Source organism: Neovison vison, chromosome 9 (assembly GCF_020171115.1).
Source record: "Neovison vison isolate M4711 chromosome 9, ASM_NN_V1, whole genome shotgun sequence".
NCBI lineage: Eukaryota > Metazoa > Chordata > Mammalia > Carnivora > Mustelidae > Neogale > Neogale vison.
In genome coordinates, this window is record NC_058099.1 from 19,532,258 (window position 1) to 19,553,507 (window position 21,250).

Genomic DNA, 21,250 nt, shown 5'->3' on the forward strand with positions numbered 1-21,250 from the left:
TTACTGCCAGCTTGAGTGCCCAAAGGCCTATCCGGGATCTAGTCATCCTTGGTGCATCATGGGTGCTCAGCGAGGGTAACAGGAGGGCTGGAAAGTGCTGCCTGTAACCACACATCTCTGGGGAAGTATGTGTACTTCTCAGCCAAGGGAGCTGGCCTGGACCCCCATCTCCTTCCAGAGAAGGCAAGGACCAGAGAGAGGAGGCTGTTGGTTGGGAAATGCGGAGAGGGAGGGATACAACCGGAGGCAAGGGAAAGAGAGTGTACCTGCTTGCGGTGCTTTTCCTTCCGGCTGCACTGGCTCCGTCAGCCTGCAAAAGAAACCCAAAACACCTCTATCAGCCAAGGGAGGGGAGCCCAGATTGCACCCACTGCCGCCCCACCAAGCTCCCCCTCAACACCAGTCTTCAGATTGGTCCAAGGGGAGAGCCGGCCCAAGCCCAGTTCCATTCTTGCAGGCTGGGAAAATCTGCCCCTAGTGGTAAGAGGGAGTCAGGACACCCCCACCCCCTCACGCCACACATCCCCCCCAGGCCCCGCCCCTGGAATTTGCTTGGCCCTTTAAATCTAGCAGAGCACCCATTGCCAACACAAACCCAGCAACCACAGGACCCTGGGGACTCAGTGAAAAGTAAGTAACCAGCTAAATCTGAGATTGAATTGCACCATTTTTATTTTCATCTGGGATTTCCAATAAAACAGTAGCCGCAGATTTATTCCTACCAACCAGAGGGGGAAAATCCTATTATGTTAAAATATTCTGTTCCCCCAACCCTACTAGCAGGGAGAGACAAGAGAGTGCTGGTTCTTAATCTCTTTCACTTAGGGTTGGGGAGGGGGATGAGAAGATGTGGCTGACCCAATGAAAATTTCAGAAATCATACAATTCTGGGTCAGATGGAGAGACTGAGGCCCGAGGCCAAGAGGGAGCTGCCTGAAGTCTCAGGAGGACAGAATAACAAACATCTGGGGTTCCTGACCTCCCTGCCCAGGCCAGTGCTGGGAGGACCTCTGCTGCAGAGGCTGAAGTAGGCCATGGACATGGAAAGAACGCACGGGTTATAGCCACTTTCCTTGGCTTTGTTAACGCATTTATAATAATAGTAATTGCAGAATAACGCAGGTTCCAAACTCTGGCACACACGTGTTTCCAAATTCAGAATACTTCCAAGTTTAGAAAGGTAAAGTAGCACATGTGCTCTGTATTTTGCAACAACCCCGGCAGGGTCTGGGCAGCCCCCCACCAACCCTCGACTCAAGCACGGTGGTATTTCCACAGTGAAACTCGGGCAATCAGGCCCTATGGAGGATGAAAGAAGACAGAATTAGTCTCTTCTCCCTTCAGGTCAAGTCCGACCACCTCACCAGTCATGAAAATTCTTTTTGTTTTCGAGTTTTGTGAATTTCAGGATTGCAGATCTAAAATAGCGACAACAGCTACCTTTTGACGCAGGTTTTTGAGAAGTTACAAACTGGCAAAACCAGATGGCAGGCTTCAATTCAAACAGTCAATATGGAGAAATAAAAGAATTTCACCCACAGAAGGCCAGATTTCAGCGAGTGAAAGCAGCACTTAGTTCCATGGGACGGAGAGCTGCCAGTCCCCACGGCTCCCTCCTGCCTTATACTCAGCCCTCTGGCCTGGCTCCCTGGGGTATCCAGACTCCCTAACCTCCCCTGGGGTGCCAGTGTATGCCCATTTAATGCTCCCTATTCAACCCTCAGAACGGGTCCCCCAACACACACAAGGAAGCAAGGAGAGTCAAAGAATTTTAAGTCACTCGTCCAACATTCCACAGCTACAAGCCCAGGTCTGGGTCACTCCAGGGCCCAGCTTCCTAAGCTCTGGAGCATTTTCTCTCCCATCAACATTCAGAACAGCCAATCGGGAAATGAGGTAAACCCACAGCCCCCACTGCCCACAGGAGGGAAATGCAAAGATGAAGGACAAATAAGGAGGCAGAAATGTGAGGCCTGGGAGGGAAAAATTAATGGGATGCTGGTGTATTATTTCAGTGGCAGAAACAAGAAAGTGGAAAATGGTTTGCATATCATTTCACTGGGAGCAAAAGAACAGGATCAATTACAGCCTCCTTCCGACATCTTGCATTCCTCAAAACTTCTATGGAAAGTGAATGGGACGAAGTTGTTTTAATCTTTTTTTTTTTTAAAGATTTTATTTATTTATTTGACAGAGAGAAATCACAAGTAGACGGAGAGGCAGGCAGAGAGAGAAGGAAGCAGGCTCCCTGCTGAGCAGAGAGCCCGATGTGGGACTCGATCCCAGGACGCTGAGATCATGACCTGAGCCGAAGGCAGCGGCTTAACCCACTGAGCCACCCAGGCACCCTGTTTTAATCTTCATATCGTGAAGAACCTCTGCCTAAGGGGTGGGTGGAGATTCTTCCCCAGAGAGCTTAAAGAAAATTTTAAAATCCCAAATGATCTCTCATCTTTCCCACTCAACTCTGGGCACGTGTTTCTAGCATTTTGCACATATTTTTGCGGTGGGTTGTTTTTTTTTGGGGGGGGGGGGTCCTCTTCCTTTCCAGTTTCACCCAGAGTGGACTGCATGCAGACAGGGAACATGGGGCTGGGGAGAAGAAAAGATGCTCTGTCGATCTCCTGGGACCGACGAGGTAACTAGTGTGGACTATGCTGACTGCACCGCAGATGGGCATAGCTAGGCACTGGCACCTATGTTTCCTTTTTATTACGTTTGTGATGCTCTGCACGTCTTGTCACCAGTGGCAAGACTGAGTTTCGTTTTCCACCGATTTTTATGAAACAAAGACAAAATGCTAAAAATGTTCAAACCGTTGCCCAAAGAAACCCTTGTACAGAAACTCAGGAGAAGCCATGGGAGAAATGGAGCTGCTGGTGGGAGGAGCCTCACCTGGGCAGGTGTGATGTGCCCCGGGGGTGGAGTGGCTCCTGGCGGATCCGGGGAACTGATACAGGTGGGCCTGTGCACGGACAACAGGCTCAAGTGAGAGATGTCCACAACAGCATGTGTCCCCATCACAGCTCCCATCGGTCAGGGCACATGGACCTGGCTGAGTCCAGGACCACCGTAGGACCAGGGACAGCCTCTCGGGCCCTCCCCGCCCCCACGGAAGCCCACAGTGCCAAGGGCACCAACCTTCAGTTGCAGGGATCAACCTTCAGTTGAAAGGATCAGTGAGATGCCAGACCAGCTCTGTCCATGTTCTCACAACTCCTGACCATTTGAATGAAGCTGACCCTCTGACATGGCCATTTTCCCAGCTATTTCCTATGATTCAACCTAAACCACAAACTCACCTTTACCAAGTGTAACCTGACCCGATTCCCAACTGGAACTCAAGTCAAACAGCACAGGGTGAAGCATCAGACAGTGTTGCGTCTGGAGCCCCCAACAGTCCTGCCGTTTCCTAGCTATGCGGTTCTTGGCAAGCCACCTGCACGCTCAAGACCTCAGTCTTCCCGTGTGCAAAATGGCAATAATGCCGATCCCTGGACCAATCTCCTGGGACCGACGAGGTAACTAGTGTGGACTATGCTGACTGCACCGCAGATGGGCAAGAGGCAGGACCGACCTTGAACTGCCCCAGGACTGTCTCCCCAGCCTGTCCTAGAGTCTGGTCTAAATCCTGGGCTGCAGGAGCAGGTCAGCATCTCACGGGTGCCCACCAGACCTCACAGCTCTGAGGCTTCTTGCAAAGGGCTGGTAGAAACAAAGTCAAATACAGTGATGCAGCCTATGCTAAGCACAGGCCAGCGTAGCAACGGCTTAAGCAACGGAAACACGGCCGTGGCTTCCACTGGACCATGGGCTCCTACGGACACAGATCTGCCTGGTTCTGTCCTTGTCTTACCGGGGACAGGCTCCTTCCTTTCCCCGGACACAAGGTTCTCGCTGGTAAAAACTAGACGAGAAGCACGAGAGTTAAATGAGATTTTCTCCTGCTGCCTGTGGAAGTGACCCAACCTTAACCAAACCCCAGTATGGCAAGTGAAATGGGGCGTGGCACAGTGGGCCCATGAGAAACCCTCCCCCTAAAGCCTACCACGCAGGGGGAGGGTACAGGCATCCACTTCCCCAGCTCCCCGTAAGGGCATCGGTCCCCCTTTGCCAGCCCCATCCATTCCTCCTCTACCAGTTTCTCTGTAGGACCCAGGCAAAGCTATTTTTGGTTTCATTCGACCCTCCTCTTCCCTCCCAAATGAATGTTAAGTTGTTCTTTTCCATTCTCTTATTAAGGATTTTCTTGGAAAGAAAATATTATTCCAAACCCAGAAATTTTATTTCTGAATTTGTGCAAATGTAAGTTGTAGGACATTAGCTGCATTTCACATTTTGTGCAAATGGCAGAAACAGGCAATTCGTGTGCTACGGGATGGGGGCTGGCCAACGATTTCGATAAAATAAACCCTTTTTTAATTTAAATGCTAATGCACTGAATTAAAATTTAATAACTGAGGAAATTGAAAAGCCGAGCAGGAATATTGGAAATAAATCCAAGCAGAAACAGCTGAAATTAAAAATTCTAGAGAGTGGGAGGATAGCAGCTAAGCTGTCTTATATGATTACATTTTTTTTTTTCAGAATGAAGCAAAAAAAAAAAAAAAAAAAATCCTATCTCTCGCTGGCTCTAGGGCAGTAAATCCACAGTGCTGTGATTTATTGCTCAATTTTCCTGAGGGAAAAAGGCTTTCTTTCATGCTGAAATATTTCATAAATTTCAAGCCAGCATAAATTCTTAATTTAAAAGTTATGGAGGTCACATTTAGTGCACTGGTACGGTTCCAAAATCTTAAAGCAATAGCAGCGACCAAAAAAATAAAAAAATAAAAAAATTTTTTAAAAAAAGGCAAAAAAAGGAGTAGAATTGGTTCTTTTTTTTTTTTTTTTCTTTTTTTCATTTTGGTTTTAATTCACGAGTCGAAATTTCATTATTAAAGATCCCTCCTGGATGGATGGAACCCAAGCACATGGGGAACTGGTATGTGTTTGGAAATCTGCTGCAAAAGATGAAGAGATAAAGATTTAATTCAATTATAAAAGGGCTTTTTTTTTTTTTTTTAAGCCACTTGAGGAATTTCTGGTAAAAATTTCCTCCCTTCGCTGCCTGGGAAGGGGTGAGGGTGGGGGAGGGTGGCCAATGTAATTGCTTCTCTTAGATCTCCAATCTTTTGTGCACACTGATATATTCATTTGTTATACAGCTGTTCAGCGGCGGAAAGAATGCTGGGGCGCCCATAATTCTAAGCAAATCAATCAAAAATTAATGATTTGTCATGCTTGCACAATGGAGGAAAACAGCTCCTTGGGTCCTGGCTGCCTGATCTCGAAGAATGAAATGCCTTTCTGCGATAAGAGAACCAAGCCGGAGGCTCAGCGAGGCTGAGGCACCCCTGTGAATGTGGGTGCGCATGGTCCCCTGAGCTCCCAGAGGATGGAAGAGGGCCACCATCTTGAAGAGAACATCTCCAAGATGGTGCCTTGGCCAGTCAAGCCCAGGACAGACGGAGCGAAGCACATTTCCATGGAGGTATACTTAGGATCTTGCCTTCTCCCTCCCCCACTGCAGTGCAAAAAGTGCTTCCTTTTCGGACGCATCAGTGACTCCCCCAGCTCCCCAGCCAGATTTGACAGGTCTCTGTTCACTATCCCCCCACCACTCTTAACCCACCAACACCAGCACTTTTCACCAACTCTATGGGATGGGGATCACAGTCCCTGGAGCACCTATGTGCCCCCAGACCATGTGCTCCTCCTGGACAAAGACCACACCCCACACATGGCTGTGACTCCAGCACCCAGCTTGGGGCCCACACACGGCCAATCTTCCAGCAAACAGGGTTGACTCCATTAATTATTATTTCTCGGGAAACACAGATAATGAAGTTCCTTATATGCATTATGAACTACTAAAAAGAACAATTGATCTTAGATAATCAATCACTCCTTTATTCATTCAACAAACATTCCCTGAAAAACCTACTGTACTCAGCTTTGGATGAACAGCCTCAAATCTACTGGGGGACAGTTCCAAACCCCTAACATTTACTGCTTCTTGGCTTCTCTCCAACCTCGGAAGGAAAGAGTGAATGTGAACCCACAGGAGAAGCTCCCTGCATGCTCAAATGCCTTTCAGGTCTTCTATTCTTTCTTAAGTCACGTGAATGTTATTTTCACAAGGATCAAATGCACATTACTCCAAACTATGCCTGTGCAAGTCATACATACGTATGTTTGAATACAAAAATACCATCTTATATTACCACCATGTACAACTGATCCTGCAGGAAGATGCTTAGCCTCAGCAGTGAGGGAGGCCAAGGGCACTCACCTGGAGGCCTGCAGGAGGCACTGAACCTGTGGGATGCACCTGCCAGAGCCACGGACTCCACCCAGAGGGTCACTCTGTCTCCTCCTCTTCACTGAGGACGGGAAAAGTAGGCCCAAACAACTAGAGCCTCATCTGCAAACCCCTTTCCTTTCCAAGAGCCAGTGGATCCCCAAAACTGAACTTGAACTTTCTATCCCACTGAGGCACAAGACTCAAATTAGGGAAAGTCATTCACTCATCCCAAAAGTATTTAATGAGCTACTTCTACGCACAAGACACTGTTCTGGGCAGTTGGGCTATATTCCTGCCCTCAAAGCGATTACATTCAACTTCGGGGAGAGAGCAACATTAGGTAGAATAAATAAGTAAAATATATCCTATGCCAGAAAGTCATCAGTTCTGTGAGGGGAAGACGGAAAGGGAAGGGGGATCAGAGTGCAGGCGCAAGGTAGGAACCACAGGCTTCAATTTTTTTTTTTTTTTTTTTTTAGATTTTATTTATGTATTTGACAGAGAGAGAGAGATCACAAGCAGGCAGAGAGGCAGGCAGAGAGAGAGGAAGGGAAGCAAGCTCCCCACCAAGCAGAGAACCCGATGTGGGGCTGGATCCCAGGATACTGGGATCATGACATGAGCCAAAGGCAGAGGCTTAACCGACTGAGCCACCCAGGCGCCCCAGGCTGCAATTTTAACCAGGTGATCTGAGCAGGTGTCCTTAGGCAAACAATGGAAGGGAAGGGAAGGGAGTTGGTGTCTGGGGGGAAGGGAATGGTCAGTGCAAAGACCCAAGGGCAGGAGTGTGTGCCTGGTGTGCTCCAGGAACAGGAAGCATTTCAGGACTGAGGAGAAGGGAGGAGGTTAAGGGAGGCCACTGAAGGCCTTTGGCTCATATCCTTAAAAGTCAATGGAAGGTTTTGGCACACCGACATAATTTGACTTCCATTTTTTAAAAGATCCTGGGGCGCCTGGGTAGCTCAGTGGGTTAAAGCCTCTGCCTTCGGCTCAGGTCGTGATCCCAGGGTTCTGGGATCGAGCCCCACACAGGGCTTTCCGCTCAGTGGGGAGCCTGCTTCCCTTCCTCTCTCTCTGCCTGTCTCTCTGCCTACCTGTGATCTCTGTCTGTCAAATAAATTAAATAAAATAATCTTTTAAATAAATAAATAAATAAAAAGCGATCCTTTTCTGGATGCTCTGCAGAGAATGGACTGGGGGCAAGGGTGGAAGTAGGCAGGAGGAGGTCAATTAGGAGGTCACACTCATGGCCCAGGTCAAAGACGAAGAGGTTGGGACCAAGGGGGTGAGGAAGTGGCTTCTGACTATGCTGGAAGGTAGGACCAACAAGACCTTCTATAAACCAGATCTGGACTGTGACAGCAGGTAAGAGTGAGGGAAGACTTGAGAAACCTTCGGCCTCCGCACCAAGAAAAAAGGACCTGTATATTTCTGGCACATGAGAAGATAAAAGTCACTGGGACAGCACGTTCCATGGATCGTCACACCACATCAAATCCTCCCAATAATGCTGCAAAGGAGACGCTGAAGCTTCCCTCCTCGACCACAAATCAGCCAACCACCCAGAGGGGCCCACTGGCTTGCCCAAGGTCACAAAGAAGTCAGTGGCTTGGCCACGGCTCACACATCTTCTCACCCAAGTCAATGGCCATTTCCTCTACACGCTTGGCCCTTGCTGCCTAGAAGACACAGTCAATCCTGGTCCCAAACAATGGAGGTGAACTTGGCCTACAGACCCACCCAGCCCCAACTCGAGCACAGGCCGCCCCTGCTTACTGTTCACCGATGTTCTTGGAAAAGACCTATTAAGAGTGATTCTGCCAAGGCCAAACAATAGCTTTGCACGTTACAAAGAGGATCCCATTTCCAGGAAACTAAATACATTATAAATTCCCTAATTAGACCTTGTTTCTCAGATCACCTTTGGTGATACGTCTCTAGCATGTGGTGCTTCATTTTTAATTCTATATTTGCTTTCCACCCAAACGTGGTTACTCAAAGCCGCAGGCAGCTCAGGGGTCCCAGAGGAGGGGGTGCTGCTGGAGAAGACCTGGAGTCAGATGTGGGTATTTCAGTGGGTCTTCATACCTTGCACAGTAGATGTGTGATTCTAAGAGGGGCCATAGGGGGACCTATGCATCTCAAAAATGGTTCCTATCATTCACCCAAACACTACCTACTAAGTGCCTACTGTGTGCTGGACACCGGAGCTGTTACTAGGAACAGAACAGCAGCAAGAACAGTAGGGGAGACGGGCAGTGATTATTTAATTATTTCACGCTATCGATTTATAATTACCAACTGAGATCTGTGCTTTCAAGAGGAAGGCCTAGACTCCGCAAGCATCTTTAACAACAGGATCCAAGGAAGCTGTAGGGTCAGGAAGAGTTTCCCCAAGGGAAAGATGCTAGAACAGGGCACATGGAGCTCCTGCTCCGCAGAGGGGAAGGCATGGTCTAGATACAAATGAAGCTATGAGCTGAGTGTCAGGGAGCAAAGAGAAGGGCACCATCTTGCCCAGCAGCAAAGCCTGGGCCCCTGAAGCCTGCAGGGCCTCAGCCTTCTCTGAAGGCCTTTTCCTCTGGAGGAAGGGACCAGCCCACTGACAGGCCCAGACTCTGATCTGACCCCAGATCAGAGCCCAGAGGCCAACGAGGCCCAGACATACCATCAACTAGCCAAGTTTCCAACTGCAAGGGAAAACGCAGTGAAATGACCAGTGTCTTTATTCCTCTTGGTTACAACGCCCCCCTGCCCTCCCCAAGTCCCTGCTGTCAGAGATCAAGTGTCAAGACATGAATCAGGCTTCCTAGGGATGGAACCAGCACCATTCGGTCAGTTTCCCAGGCACTGCAGGTGCAGGCAGGACCTTCCCTCTTTGGGGGACAGACTGGAGCAGGACCCTAATGCTGACATCATCACCACCACCACGGTCATGACCATCTCTGTCATACCACCACAGCTGGGGATTACGGAGCACCTGCAAACCAGGCACAGGACTTGGGGCTTTACCCCAAGGCTCCACGGGCTGTCCTGATGGCTCGTGCACCTCTTGAAGCCACCACTGGCTATAGGCTGGAGGCAGGGAGGCCAGCATGGAAGGCACCGTCATGTTCCAGGAAAGAGATGCTCTAGAATGAAGGGCTGCTGGGAGCACCAAGATCACCTAAGATGGCCTGTGAGGAGTACCCAGGACAGAGCCGGCATGCAGCAGTCACTCAATAAATGGCAGGTTTCCATTTGTCTTTTTCCAAACAGACAAATAATGGCAGCTGTGGAAAAACTCATCTTAGGCTGTGAGCAGACGACCTGGTCTCCTCTGGGCACCTGGGAGACACAGAAGTGAGAGATGAAGCTACCTCCATACCCAGGGCCTGATTCGGGGCCCTGAGCAGAAGGGTGGCGTCCTGACCTCAGGCAGGAGGGGCGGTGCCCTCCCCCAGGCTGCTGTGCAGGACTTACCGCCCAGACCCCAAGCCTCGCTCTCGTCCCCAGGTGCCTGATGCCGGCACCACTGGAACCCAGAGACCACACGTGCATCTCCAGGGTCCAGGAGAACTCCTGGGTGTTTCATGTACATAAATTCTATTCTCCCACCTGCACTGGATCACAACGGGTTCTAAGGCTGCATCCAAAATGGTGAAGCTGTTCCTGGGGTCAGGCCCCGCAACGTTATTGGTTTGGGCTGTTTTTTTTTTTTTTTTTAAATTTTATATTAAAAGAATTCTAACAGAGTAACAGCACAACTGTGAGGAGTTCCCTTCCACCTCTCACCCAACTTCAGGCACGGGAGAGATAAGGTCAGAATTGCGTCTACGAAAGGCCTGCTAGAGGGGGGCAACACAAAGCCGTGAAGACCAGTTAAAGGCTGATGCCAGCATCCCAGGAGGATCAGCTGAGGCTGGACCAGCAGTCAAAACCCTTAGGCCCCAAGAATAAATCGTGAAGGCCACCAATAACGGCACAAGTCAGGTGGGGTGTTAAGTCCTGCCACCTGCGAGGGGGACCTTGGCCTCTCAGTGCACTGACCTCTCAGTGCCTCGGTTCCTTCCTCTGTAAAATGGGAGTGATGCTGGTGCCACCTCACGGGCTGCCGTGCAGATGACATGGGCTCATCAGTCACATGCCTGGGCACAGCCTTCAGGGACACATGGTGCTGGCCTGTACGGTTCGCCCAGCTTGAAGAGCCTCCGACAGAGAGAATACCAGCAACCCCAGAGCAGCCAGCATCTACTGAGCGCCTCCTGTATGCCAGCCCTGGGCTCAGGCACTGGGTATACCGCCCCAGTGACTCTCCTCGATCACCCTGGGTGGGAGAAATGGTCTCCAGTCCTGTAGTCCAGGTCCCAGAGGCTTGCGGAGTGCAGGGACCAGCTGGAAAGAGGCTCGGCCAGGCCTCCAAGCCCGACATTCTGATTCCAAGTTCACGTTCTCAAACCTTATGCCACGCTGTGGCCAAGGCCCAGTGGGGTGACCTTGGCGAGCGATTTTTCCATCTTTTAAGAGTGGACACGCTCCTCTGCGTGCATGAATGCTGCTCTGTTTGTTTTCTTTCCAAAAAAGAAACGAGTCTCAGTTCTTTACAGTCACACACTTAATCTCTCAATTTACAAAAGAGCGAGTCATGTGACTGGATTCCACAAAAATTCTCTCTCCAGGTTTATGATTTTACAGAAAACTCCAGGGAAAACCGCCTGGAGCGAGTTAAAACCAGATCAGCCATAAACCATGTCCTGGTACAGCCTCACCAGGCCAAGACTCAGATTACTCATTAAATATGTGATAAATATTCGCTTCAGATCAGCAGGAAGTTGGGGGCGGGGGGGGGTATTTTTTGCTTCACAAGGGAGAAAAAAACCTATTATAAATAGAGAAAGTTACAAGCTCTAAATTAGTGAAACTAGAATTGGGGGATGGGGTTTGAAAGTCACCCCCCTTAAGTACTTTTAAGTAAGGCAGTAAAGAAAAAGGCTACTCCTCAAGTCTCTTTGAGGAGATCATAGTAAATGGCCTGGGCCTCCTGTGACACAGCCACGGTGACGCCACCGTGCCCAGACAGGGAACAGCAGCTACATCCCCATTTCAGGAGACCCCTTCCTCTGACAGCTGCCACAGTCTGGAGTCAGGCAGCCTGGGTTCAAATTCTGCCCAAAAGCAGCTCTGAAACTGGGCTCAAGAAACATCACCCGTCAGCCTCAGTTTCCCCGATGTAAAAGAGAGGGAAAATTTCCATGGAACACTACTGCTGGGCGGATAAAAAGGTAGAAAGCCCATCCCATGCTCAGCTAGTGCTAAACAATGCTACATGAGCCACAGATCTGGAGGAGGTCAGCGTGGTTACCCTGATGGTGGGGAGTAAAATTAATACATTAAAAAAAACCCAAAGAACCCCAAACATATTCTGATCCCTCCAGAGGGGTGTACTCAGGACAGTATCTCCCCCCAGAGAATCTGGAGCTGGATGGCTGGGGTTCAAGCCTGGACTCCACCACTTCTGAGCCATGTGCCACTGGGGAAGTCACTTACCCCTAACACTCAGTTTCTTCGTCTGTCAAATGGGGATAATGACAGTACGCAGTACACAAGGTTGCGTAGGGGTGAATCAGTTAACATTCATAAAGCTCTCAAAACAATGCCTGGTACATAGTAAAAGCTCTATAAATAGTTATAATTAAAATGAATTATCATTTATTGAACTTTAGCTATATAATTATCTTTCATTCAAATTCAGGCAAGTCCTGTTTTCCTGAGCCTCAATTTCCCTACCTTCAATTGGAGGATTTTGACCTGATGGGCTCTGAGGACCCTCCTAAGTTCTGAAATTTGCTGATTCCTGTTTCTTCTGTCTTTGATCATGCGGTCTCACCGCCCAGACTGTGGTCTACTGAGCTGCTGGGTCCCAGGCCCTGCCCCACAAAGACTTCCCGGACCACAAAGACAACCCCCTGGAGCACCAAGAGCGTGCCTGACCGCACCCAGAAACACACCACACTCTGCCTCTTTGTTCCCATCAAACTGCAACATTTCCAGGAGGGTGGTGACCTTCTTCGGGCTTCTCTCTGGCTCCATAGCTCCCAGACCTATGCTGCATACAGAAGGGGCTTAATAAAGGTCAGTCAGTTGGTTTAAAACCTAAAGGAACTTGCTGCCAATACTTAGAGAACCATGGTGATTAATGGGGCCTAGAGACTCATCTAGCCCAAGAATGGCAAACAGGTTGTACTTTCAGTGCCAAGTATGATCAGTCACTAGTGGCCCCCTGGGGCAATGTGTTGAGAAGGATTCTGGGGCCACATCAGAGCTCAGCCAGAGAGTGCTGTGATTGATTATTGATGTCCGTGGTGAGCACAGTGAAGCTGGGGATGGCAGCGAGCTTGCTCCCCCTGAACTACTCCAATATCCTCCCTTTAAAGAGAACCCCAGGTCTCCTGGCCCCCAAAGCACCCTCTATCCAATCACCGCATTCTGAAAGAGGAACTGTGGCCTTTCAAAATTCAGTGTAAGGGACACGAAAGAAGACAGAAGATCAGAGACAAAAGAAATCCACAAGAAACAAAAAAACCTGCATAAAACACTGGACTCACTTTGGTTTGGAAACAAGACTAATTACAGAAGGGTGAAGTAGATGCCCTAAGAAAGACTTTACTCTTTTTAAAGAAAGAAAAGTCTGGAACTCTTGCTCAAAGTAGAAATCTTACAAATTCCTATTGCAAAATAACTCCAGGTCAGCCAACCACAATCTCTATAAATATATCACCAGATCAACAGCCCAGGCAAATAGGGGGAGGGGGAGAATGACTGCATGAATTTTTTAAAAGTCAAATAGTCCCTCTTGTAGTTGGACAGGAAGGAGTTCACCCATTTTCCTGTGAAATGAGAGGCCCAGGAAGAAAAACAAAGGTTTTAATTCCTCACACCCCAATGGGTGCCTACTGAGAAATCTACAAGGCCAAATTATTTTGAAATTATTCTACAATTGTTTGCTCTGCAGGGGGGAAAAAATCTGGTATCCTGAATTCATCAGGGCAGCCATGACCTCACAACGGCTCTCATGGGACTATTCAGTGGCAGGGGACGGGGCAGGGGGGGGCGCACAGCCAAATGCTTTAATGGGCCTGATCTGGGGCGCGGGGTGGGGTGGGGTGGGGGGCAGTAATGCCCTACAGGGTCTGGACCAGGAAAAGACAAGCCAATCTAGGTACTTAAAACGGAGGCAATTTAATACAGGGATCTGAGGACACAGGTGATGAATGGGCTGAGATCAAATGGGGGACAGGAAGGCAACCAAGGAGCCTGGAAAGAAAGAAAGGGAAGAGATAGTATTACCAGAAGCTGGGGCTGTTCAGCAAGGGCTAATGGGAGTGGATCCAGAGGCTACTTACACAGAAAACACGGCGAGAGGCAAGAATGAGTGGGGACAAACACCCTGGGCTCATCATCCCTTCTTCCCACCTTCCAATCTCCCAGCTGGGCATCCTTCTGGCTCAACTACTAGAAGGCCAGAGGGCAAGGGCACCCAGGAAATGCAGGTCCTTGTCAATCAGAGCACAGCAGGGGAGCGACAGGGACAGAGCTCAGATCAGGACGCTCCAAGAGGACACAACCATGTGGTGGCAGTGTTCGGGGGGGTTCCCCCCAACACCCCGCCCGCATCCAGCTTCCCTGTAGGGGCTGCAACTTCCTGAACTGTGTCCTCTTCCACACCAGTCAGCAGTCATGGCTCAGATCTGACGGGACCCTGGAAGTCTGAGAAATGGACGTCTGCCCACCAGGTCCCAGTCTCCCAACATGTGGGATGTCTGGATGGCCTTCCTGCATACTTTTGCATCCGGCCTTTGCTCAGCATCTATAATGGACAGCAAATTCATAATATGAAGGCTACTTGTTCCCAATCCATGGGTCAGAAGACCCAAGCACCCAGGAGACACTCCAGAAGCATCTCCTGACCAGATCTGGAGACTATGTTCACAGGGGTCAGCAGTGGAGGCTCTGCGGTACGGAAGTCTGATGCCAGCTAGCAGGCTGAGATGAAAATGCTCCTAGGGCTCCAGAACTTTCCTCCGCTTCAGGACCACTACTCCGGACTTCAGATCCAAACTAAAACTTGGTGGCAATCTCTTCTGAACCATATCATGAAAGACAACAGTGTTCCTGTCCCACGAGGACTCAACCCTACGAACTCAACCCTATGAACCTCTTGGTCATGGCTGTGGCTACAGGCTTGGTTTCAAACTACACTGTTCAAAGAAAGGGCCCTTCCCCCTCACTGGTGGCTCCATTCCCACCTCCCCCCAGCCATAGGACCAATCTCCCTCCCCTGTTTTCTTAAAGCACTTATTGCCAGGGCCATTCAAATCATATTGATCAACCAGCTGGAACACTCAGTTGTCTTTTTATGACCTGTCTTCCAAGCCGGAGCATACATCTTCTTTGGGTAGAAGCCGTGCCTCTGGATTCCCTAGCGTCCAACGCGTGGCCCAGCACATCTACATGCCATCTACATGGCATCCTTCACCGGGTAAATGGCTCGGGTTCCCAGAAGCCCAAGTCTGGGGTAAGGCAGGAATAACACAGTCTCTATCAGCGCCCCACGTTTGTTTAGCAATCGGCAGGATTTTTACACCCATTACTTCATTTAATTCTTTACAAAGCAGGAGTCACGATTTCCATTTCAGAGAAGAGGGAGCAGAGGTAAAGGGACTTTGCCCAAAGTCAGTAGCTGCTGAGATTCAAACCCATGACTTCTTCCAAGACAAACAGCAAGTTTCTTCCCCCTCCTAGCTCTCGTCTCCCTTTCCAAGATTCCACGTCTTGCTTCTCTTTCCTGAAATGAACTGATTTAATGAAATCATTAAGTGATAAAAAGAGTTAATAAATGTGAAGACACTTAGAACAGTGCCTGGCACGGACTCAGAGCTGGATGTAATGGCTGCCACTGCCTTCACTGTCGTGGTCACCTCTCCATCCCCATAAAACTCAATTCAAAACGTCAACCCACCAGAACACCAGCAGTTAGCAAAGCCCCCAGCCGAAGCAACGGAATATGGAAAAAGCCCATATTTAATCCAAATGGAGAAATCAGAGAATATCAAATGACTTAGCCGTTAAGAGAAGATATTTAAAGATAGCGTAGGATTCTCAGACATCTACCCAAAGCACGGAACTCCCCTGTACCAGACAACCACCAACACTTTATTCAAAATTAGGCCAGACTCTCCCTTCCTGACTGACATCAAGGAGAACACCTTCAGCGCACCTACAGTACTTTCTCATCGGCGCACAATCTTCCTAGCCAGAAGGCTTGATGTACAAAGAGGAAATGAAGGCCCAGGATGGAAGTACCATGGGCAAGGCCACATGTGTCTGAAAACAATCACAAGCCCCTTTCATGAGTATCAGACTTACTGCTCCCTCGCTGGGTCCAGGGTGGGACTCTGCAAATCATGGCGCCAAATATGTATTTTTGCTGAGCCACAGAAAGATCAGCATTCCAGCTTCCAGCTCATGACCGAGCCTAAAGTCTTTGGGCCAATAAAACAAGCCAGCAGCTACCAGCCTCAGCTAAGATAGAAGATGAGAAAGCAGCACTGGGTCATGTCAACTCTCCCAAATGGGGTTTTTCTACAGGAATCTCCAATGCAGCTGTTTGTCCTCAACTGCCACATCCACTGCTCCCTTCGTCTAACTGTGACCTGCCACCGTCACAACTGTGTTGCCAACTCTCCTCTCCTTTGGCCTAGTAATCCACTTCGGGAACAAATTCTAATGTTACGCAAAAGAAGGAAAGGGATTCTTGCTCAAAGATGCCCACTGCATTATTTATAAGGAAAACTGGGAAACAATCTCCATGTGCAATGTAAAAAAGTACTCACGAGGCGATCGGAATGGGTGTCCGCGAACAGTGGCAAGCTCCGTGCAAAATACTTGGGCATTAAAGTGAAATGCCAAGAACAGAATCAAAACTCCCTGTGTAACTCTGTATAAGTCGACTCCCAAAAAGCACTTGCTCTGAATGGCTCAGAAATTCTTCCTCCTTCCTGATTAGCTTTCCAGCATCACTGCTTTCGAGGGAAAACTCATCATGGTTTAACGCATGCTGCCCATCTGTAAAGGAAGGTACCAGGAAAAGGTGACTTCCTGGGATGCCCTCCTTCACCGGAATGAAGATGTGTGACTCTGCAAAGACACCCTTTTACAGTCTGTCGTCGAGGATGAGGGCCCTTGAATAGACAGACATGGTGGCTGAACCCAAGTGTATACCCAAGCTCCACCTGGGGGCTGCCCGAGATGACCGGCAGAGTTCGTTCAAGCCTAAGACTTTTCTCTAACAAACTCTGCAGGAAGGTCTTCTTAAGCTTCCCGCCTTTTTCAGAGAGTAGACCCAGAGAGTGAGGTTTTTTATATCGTATACAGCTGCACCCACAACTCTATGACTGCTACTGTGTGCAAAGAGACAGTATTACAGGTCAGCAACTCCAGAAGTCTCATTAAATACGTCTCAACTCCTCCAACATCCTCAATTAACGAGGAATTACTCATCTACTTTACAATGGGAGAAACAGAAAGTCCTGAGAAGTGCAGGGACTTGCTAGGGTAGGGGAGTGGACCTACCAAGCGAGAATGTTCAAGATGAGCAGTCCAACCGCACAGCACTGTCTGAAATGTGAATGTAGGTCAGGTATCTTTAGTAAACCATCCTGTTTTATCCTCACCACGTAACTGTGCAGTGAAGAACACTGCCGCCATTTTTCTGGGTCCTCCCAGAGCTCCTCATACTGTTGTGATTTTACAGATAAAGAGACAGGCTCAGAGGGGTGAAGCTGCTTGACCAAAAAAATCACCCGGCTGGAAAGCCACTGCGTCAGTACTTGAAATCAAGCTTTTCTGGCCCCAGAGTCCACACACTCACCCATCCTGCCATACTGAAGTCCACGAAAAGGAAAGAAAATGAGAGAGCTATAAGGAGTCAGACTACATATCACAATGTAAGGAAACATGGCCAGAGCCACAGAGGTTGCCCAGAAGTGGTGGACTCCCATGGGGAGTTGCCATCCGAGGGTGGACAGCCACTGGTGAAAAAAATAACCAGTGGTTATGAGGAAAAGGATGGATGAGCTCCTGGGGAGGGCCAGATAAAAGAGGCAGTGCTCTCTGCCAGGAGATTCCAGTTCTAGATCCTTCTGGAAGATCCAGCCCTTCCTAACACTCCTTCAGACCAGCCCTAATAACCTCGCTTTCTTTGTCCTCCATATTTAAGGGCCACCATCTTAGTGAAACGTTGCGGACCAAATATTTCATTTCCTTTATTCCCCTCTTCCTGGCTTCACAAGTGTAGTAAAAAGTTAATGAATCTATAAATTGCTCACTGGCTTAAAATGAAAAAAAACAGTTAATGGAAATTTTAATGAAAACGCCCCATCCGCATAACTGATGGCAAACCCAGGCCCAGACTGCCTGGCACTGCATGGCCCAAACCAAGGGCCATGGGGGCTTGAAAACATTTCCTGGAAGAAAGTATATCAGAATTGGAAAGGAAGAAGTAAGAGTCTCTATTTGCAGATGACGTGATTTTATATAGAGAAAATCCTGAAGACTCAACCGAAATACTATTAGCTCTCATCAATGAATTCAGTAAAGTTGCAGGATATAAAATTAACACACAAAAACCAGTATCATTTCTGTACACTCACAACAAATTTTCTGAAAAAGAAAGAAATCGATCCCATTTCTAACAGCATCAAAACCAATAAAACACTTAGGAATAAATTTAACTAAGGCAGTGAAAGATCTCTACTCTGAAAACGACAAGACATTGATGAAAGAAATCCAAAAAGACACAAATAAATGGAAAAGCATCCTGTGTACATGGACTGGAAGAATTAATGTTAAAATGTCAATTTTACTACCAAAAGCATTCTATGGATTCAATGCAACTCCTATCAAGATTCCAAAGGACAGGGGCACCTGGGTGGCTCAATCATGAGGTATCTATCTTTGGCTCAGGTCATGATCCCAAGGTCCAGGGATCGAGCCCCACACTGGGCTCTCTGCTCAGCAGGAAGCCTATTTCTCCCTCTTCCGCTCCCCCATTTGTGTTCCCTCCCTCACTCTGTCAAATAAATAAAATCTTAAAAAAAAAAGAAGGAAAGAAAGAAAGAAAAAGACTCCAAATGACATTTTTTATAAAAGTATTAAAAACTCTCTCAAAATCTACATGGAACCAAACAGGTAAAGAAATTCTGAGAAAAAAGAACAAAAGCAGGAGGCATCAACTTCCTGGTTTCGAGCTATACTATAAAGCTACAGTCATCAAAACAGTGTATTAATGGCATAAAACAGACAAATAAACCCATGGAACAGAACTGAGAGCCCAGAAATAAACCCAAGGATGTGTGATCAACTAATATTTGACAAGGGAGCCAAGAATACAAACGACCGGAGAAAAAACAGTCTTTTCAGTAAAAGGCACCAGGATAAATGGATATTCACACATTAAATAATGAAACTAGACCTTTATCTTATACCATCCACAAAAATTAACTCAAAAATGGATTAGATTCAAAAGCAAGACTTAAAACCACAAAACTTCTAGAAGAAAACATACACAGGATAGGAATAAAGCTATTTAAAATGGTCTTTGTAATGATTTTTTTTGGTAGGGATACATAAAACACAAGCAACAAAATAAAAAATAAACAAGAAAGCTTCAAAAAAGCAAAAGCAATCATCAACAAGGTGAAAAGATAACCTACAGAATGGGGAAAAATATCCACAGAATGTGCATCGCACAAGGGGTTAACATCCAAGACATGTAAAGAACTCCTACAACTCAACAGTAAAAAAATAAGTTAAAAAAATAATAACAATAACCCAATTCAAAAATGGACGAAAGACCTGAAGAGACATTTCTCCAAAGTAGTAGTACGAACGGCTAAGAGGTCCATGAAAAGACTCTCAACATCACTAGCCATCAGGGAAAGGCACATTAAAACCATACTGAGCTACCACCCCACACTGCAGAACAGCCACTATTGAAAAAGACATGAAAGAACAAATCTGGAAGAGATGGAGAAAAAGGAGCCACTGTGCACTGCTGATGCGAATATAAACTGGTACAACCCTTATGGAAAACAACATGGTAACTCACCGCAAAATTAAAAATAGAATGACCGTATCATCCAGCAATTCCACTTTAGGCCATATAGCCAAAGGAAATGAAAACACTAACTCAAAAAGGTATCTGTACCCCGTGTTCACTGCAGCACTACTGACAACAGCCAAGACAGAGACAACCTAAGCCCATCGACGGATGAATGGATCAAGAAGTTGTGGTATATGTATGCAATGGAATCATTGGCCACAAAAAATGAAGAAATCTTACATTTATGACAACACAGATGGACCCAGAGGATATTATGCTAAGCAGAACAATTTAGAGAAAGACAAATACTGCATGCTTTCATTTCTAAGTGGAATGTGAAAGAAAGGAAGGAAGGAAGGAAGGCAGGATGGAGGGAGGGAGGAAGGGAGAGAGGGAAGGAAAGAAGGGGAAGAGAAGAGAAAAAACCAAACTCATAAGAGATCCGACTCTTGGTTACAAGGGGGGGGGAGGGGGAGAAGGAACTGGACAAAGATGGCCAAAACGCCCAAACTTGCAATTATAAGATAAAGAAATCCTAGGGATGCAATACACAGCATGAGGACTACAGCTAACACCGCTGCATGGTACAGGAAAGTCAAGAGAATAAATCCTCAGCGTTCCCCATCAGAAAAGAAAAAATTATTTTCCTTTTTTTCTTTTTCTCCTTACAGTGTCTGAACCCAGCTGAACCAACGGTGGTCATGATTCCACAATATGCGTCAACCAAACTCACACTGTATGTCATAAACTGCACAGTGATGTGTGTCAACCGTCTTGCAGTAAAACTGAGGGGAAACGTGGAAAAAAAATAAGAAGGTGGGGTTCCCAAGCTCATGGGCGTCTGAAAGATGAGAAAGTCTCCAGGCTTCAAAGTGGCATCGTGAGCTACACCTACCCTAAAGGAAACGTCAGCAAGTTCCATCAACGAACTGGGAAACCCCGTTTGAGAAAAAGAAAGTGGCATGGGCCCACACACGTTCTAAGGCATGAAGCCAAAAGCTCAGGGCTCCAGTCCCAAGATGGAAGAAAGTCGTGATAACTGAAAAGCCACCACAAGCTGCTGGGATTCTCAAGAGGAGTTCATCGACATAGGGCTGCCTGAGTTCCCTTCCTCTGAAATGCTACAGTTGACAGGAGAGGGTATTGGGAAAAAGAGCCCCGGGCCATCCAGGCTCATGCACCCTCTTCAAAGTACTGCTTTGATATGTGTTCTATGTCGGGCACTGAGCTAGAACATTTACCCATTTTGTTTCTGATATGCCCCCTACAACAAGGACTGCAACAAATATGACCATCCTCAATTTAAGCTGGTAAGGAAAAGGAGGCTCAGAGACGTCACGGGACCACCTCAAGGTCACACAGCCAAGTCCATCCCCATCCTCACAGGTAGATACTCAGGCAGTCAGCACTCATGAAAACTTTCCCAGGCTTCCTTCAAAAGCCTCCAGAAACAGACCTCCAGCCTCCATCCAAAGCCCTCCCATCCAACAATAGCCACCTGGAGCCTATTTGGTCTAAGACACAAACCTGACCTTCTGCTTCCCCTCTTCAGACCCTTCACAGACTCCCCTCTTCCCGCCAAGGTAAAAGTCACACTCCTTCCCAGCCCCCATTACCTAATGCTCCAGCTTCTGCCCCGCTCTTCCCCTCCATACCCAGTCCCCTCCTAGAATCACTTCCACTGGGAAACTTCTTGACATCCCCAGCTGGCCCCCTCCACCTACCTCCCATCTCCTCCCAGCTCCTCAGAGCAGAGTTGGAGC

At 47.8% G+C, this 21,250-nt stretch overlaps 1 protein-coding gene across 6 annotated transcripts in view; it reads right to left on the reverse strand.

Annotated features, from left to right (window-relative positions):
* Positions 1-21,250, reverse strand: part of ZNF618 (zinc finger protein 618) — a 184,521-nt gene that overhangs the window by 84,145 nt on the left and 79,126 nt on the right. For all 6 annotated transcript variants that reach the window (XM_044265070.1, XM_044265069.1, XM_044265071.1 and 3 more), the window contains exon 2: positions 267-310. In XM_044265070.1, the coding sequence (XP_044121005.1) occupies positions 267-310 (44 nt within the window). The remainder of the gene's footprint in view (positions 1-266; positions 311-21,250) is intronic.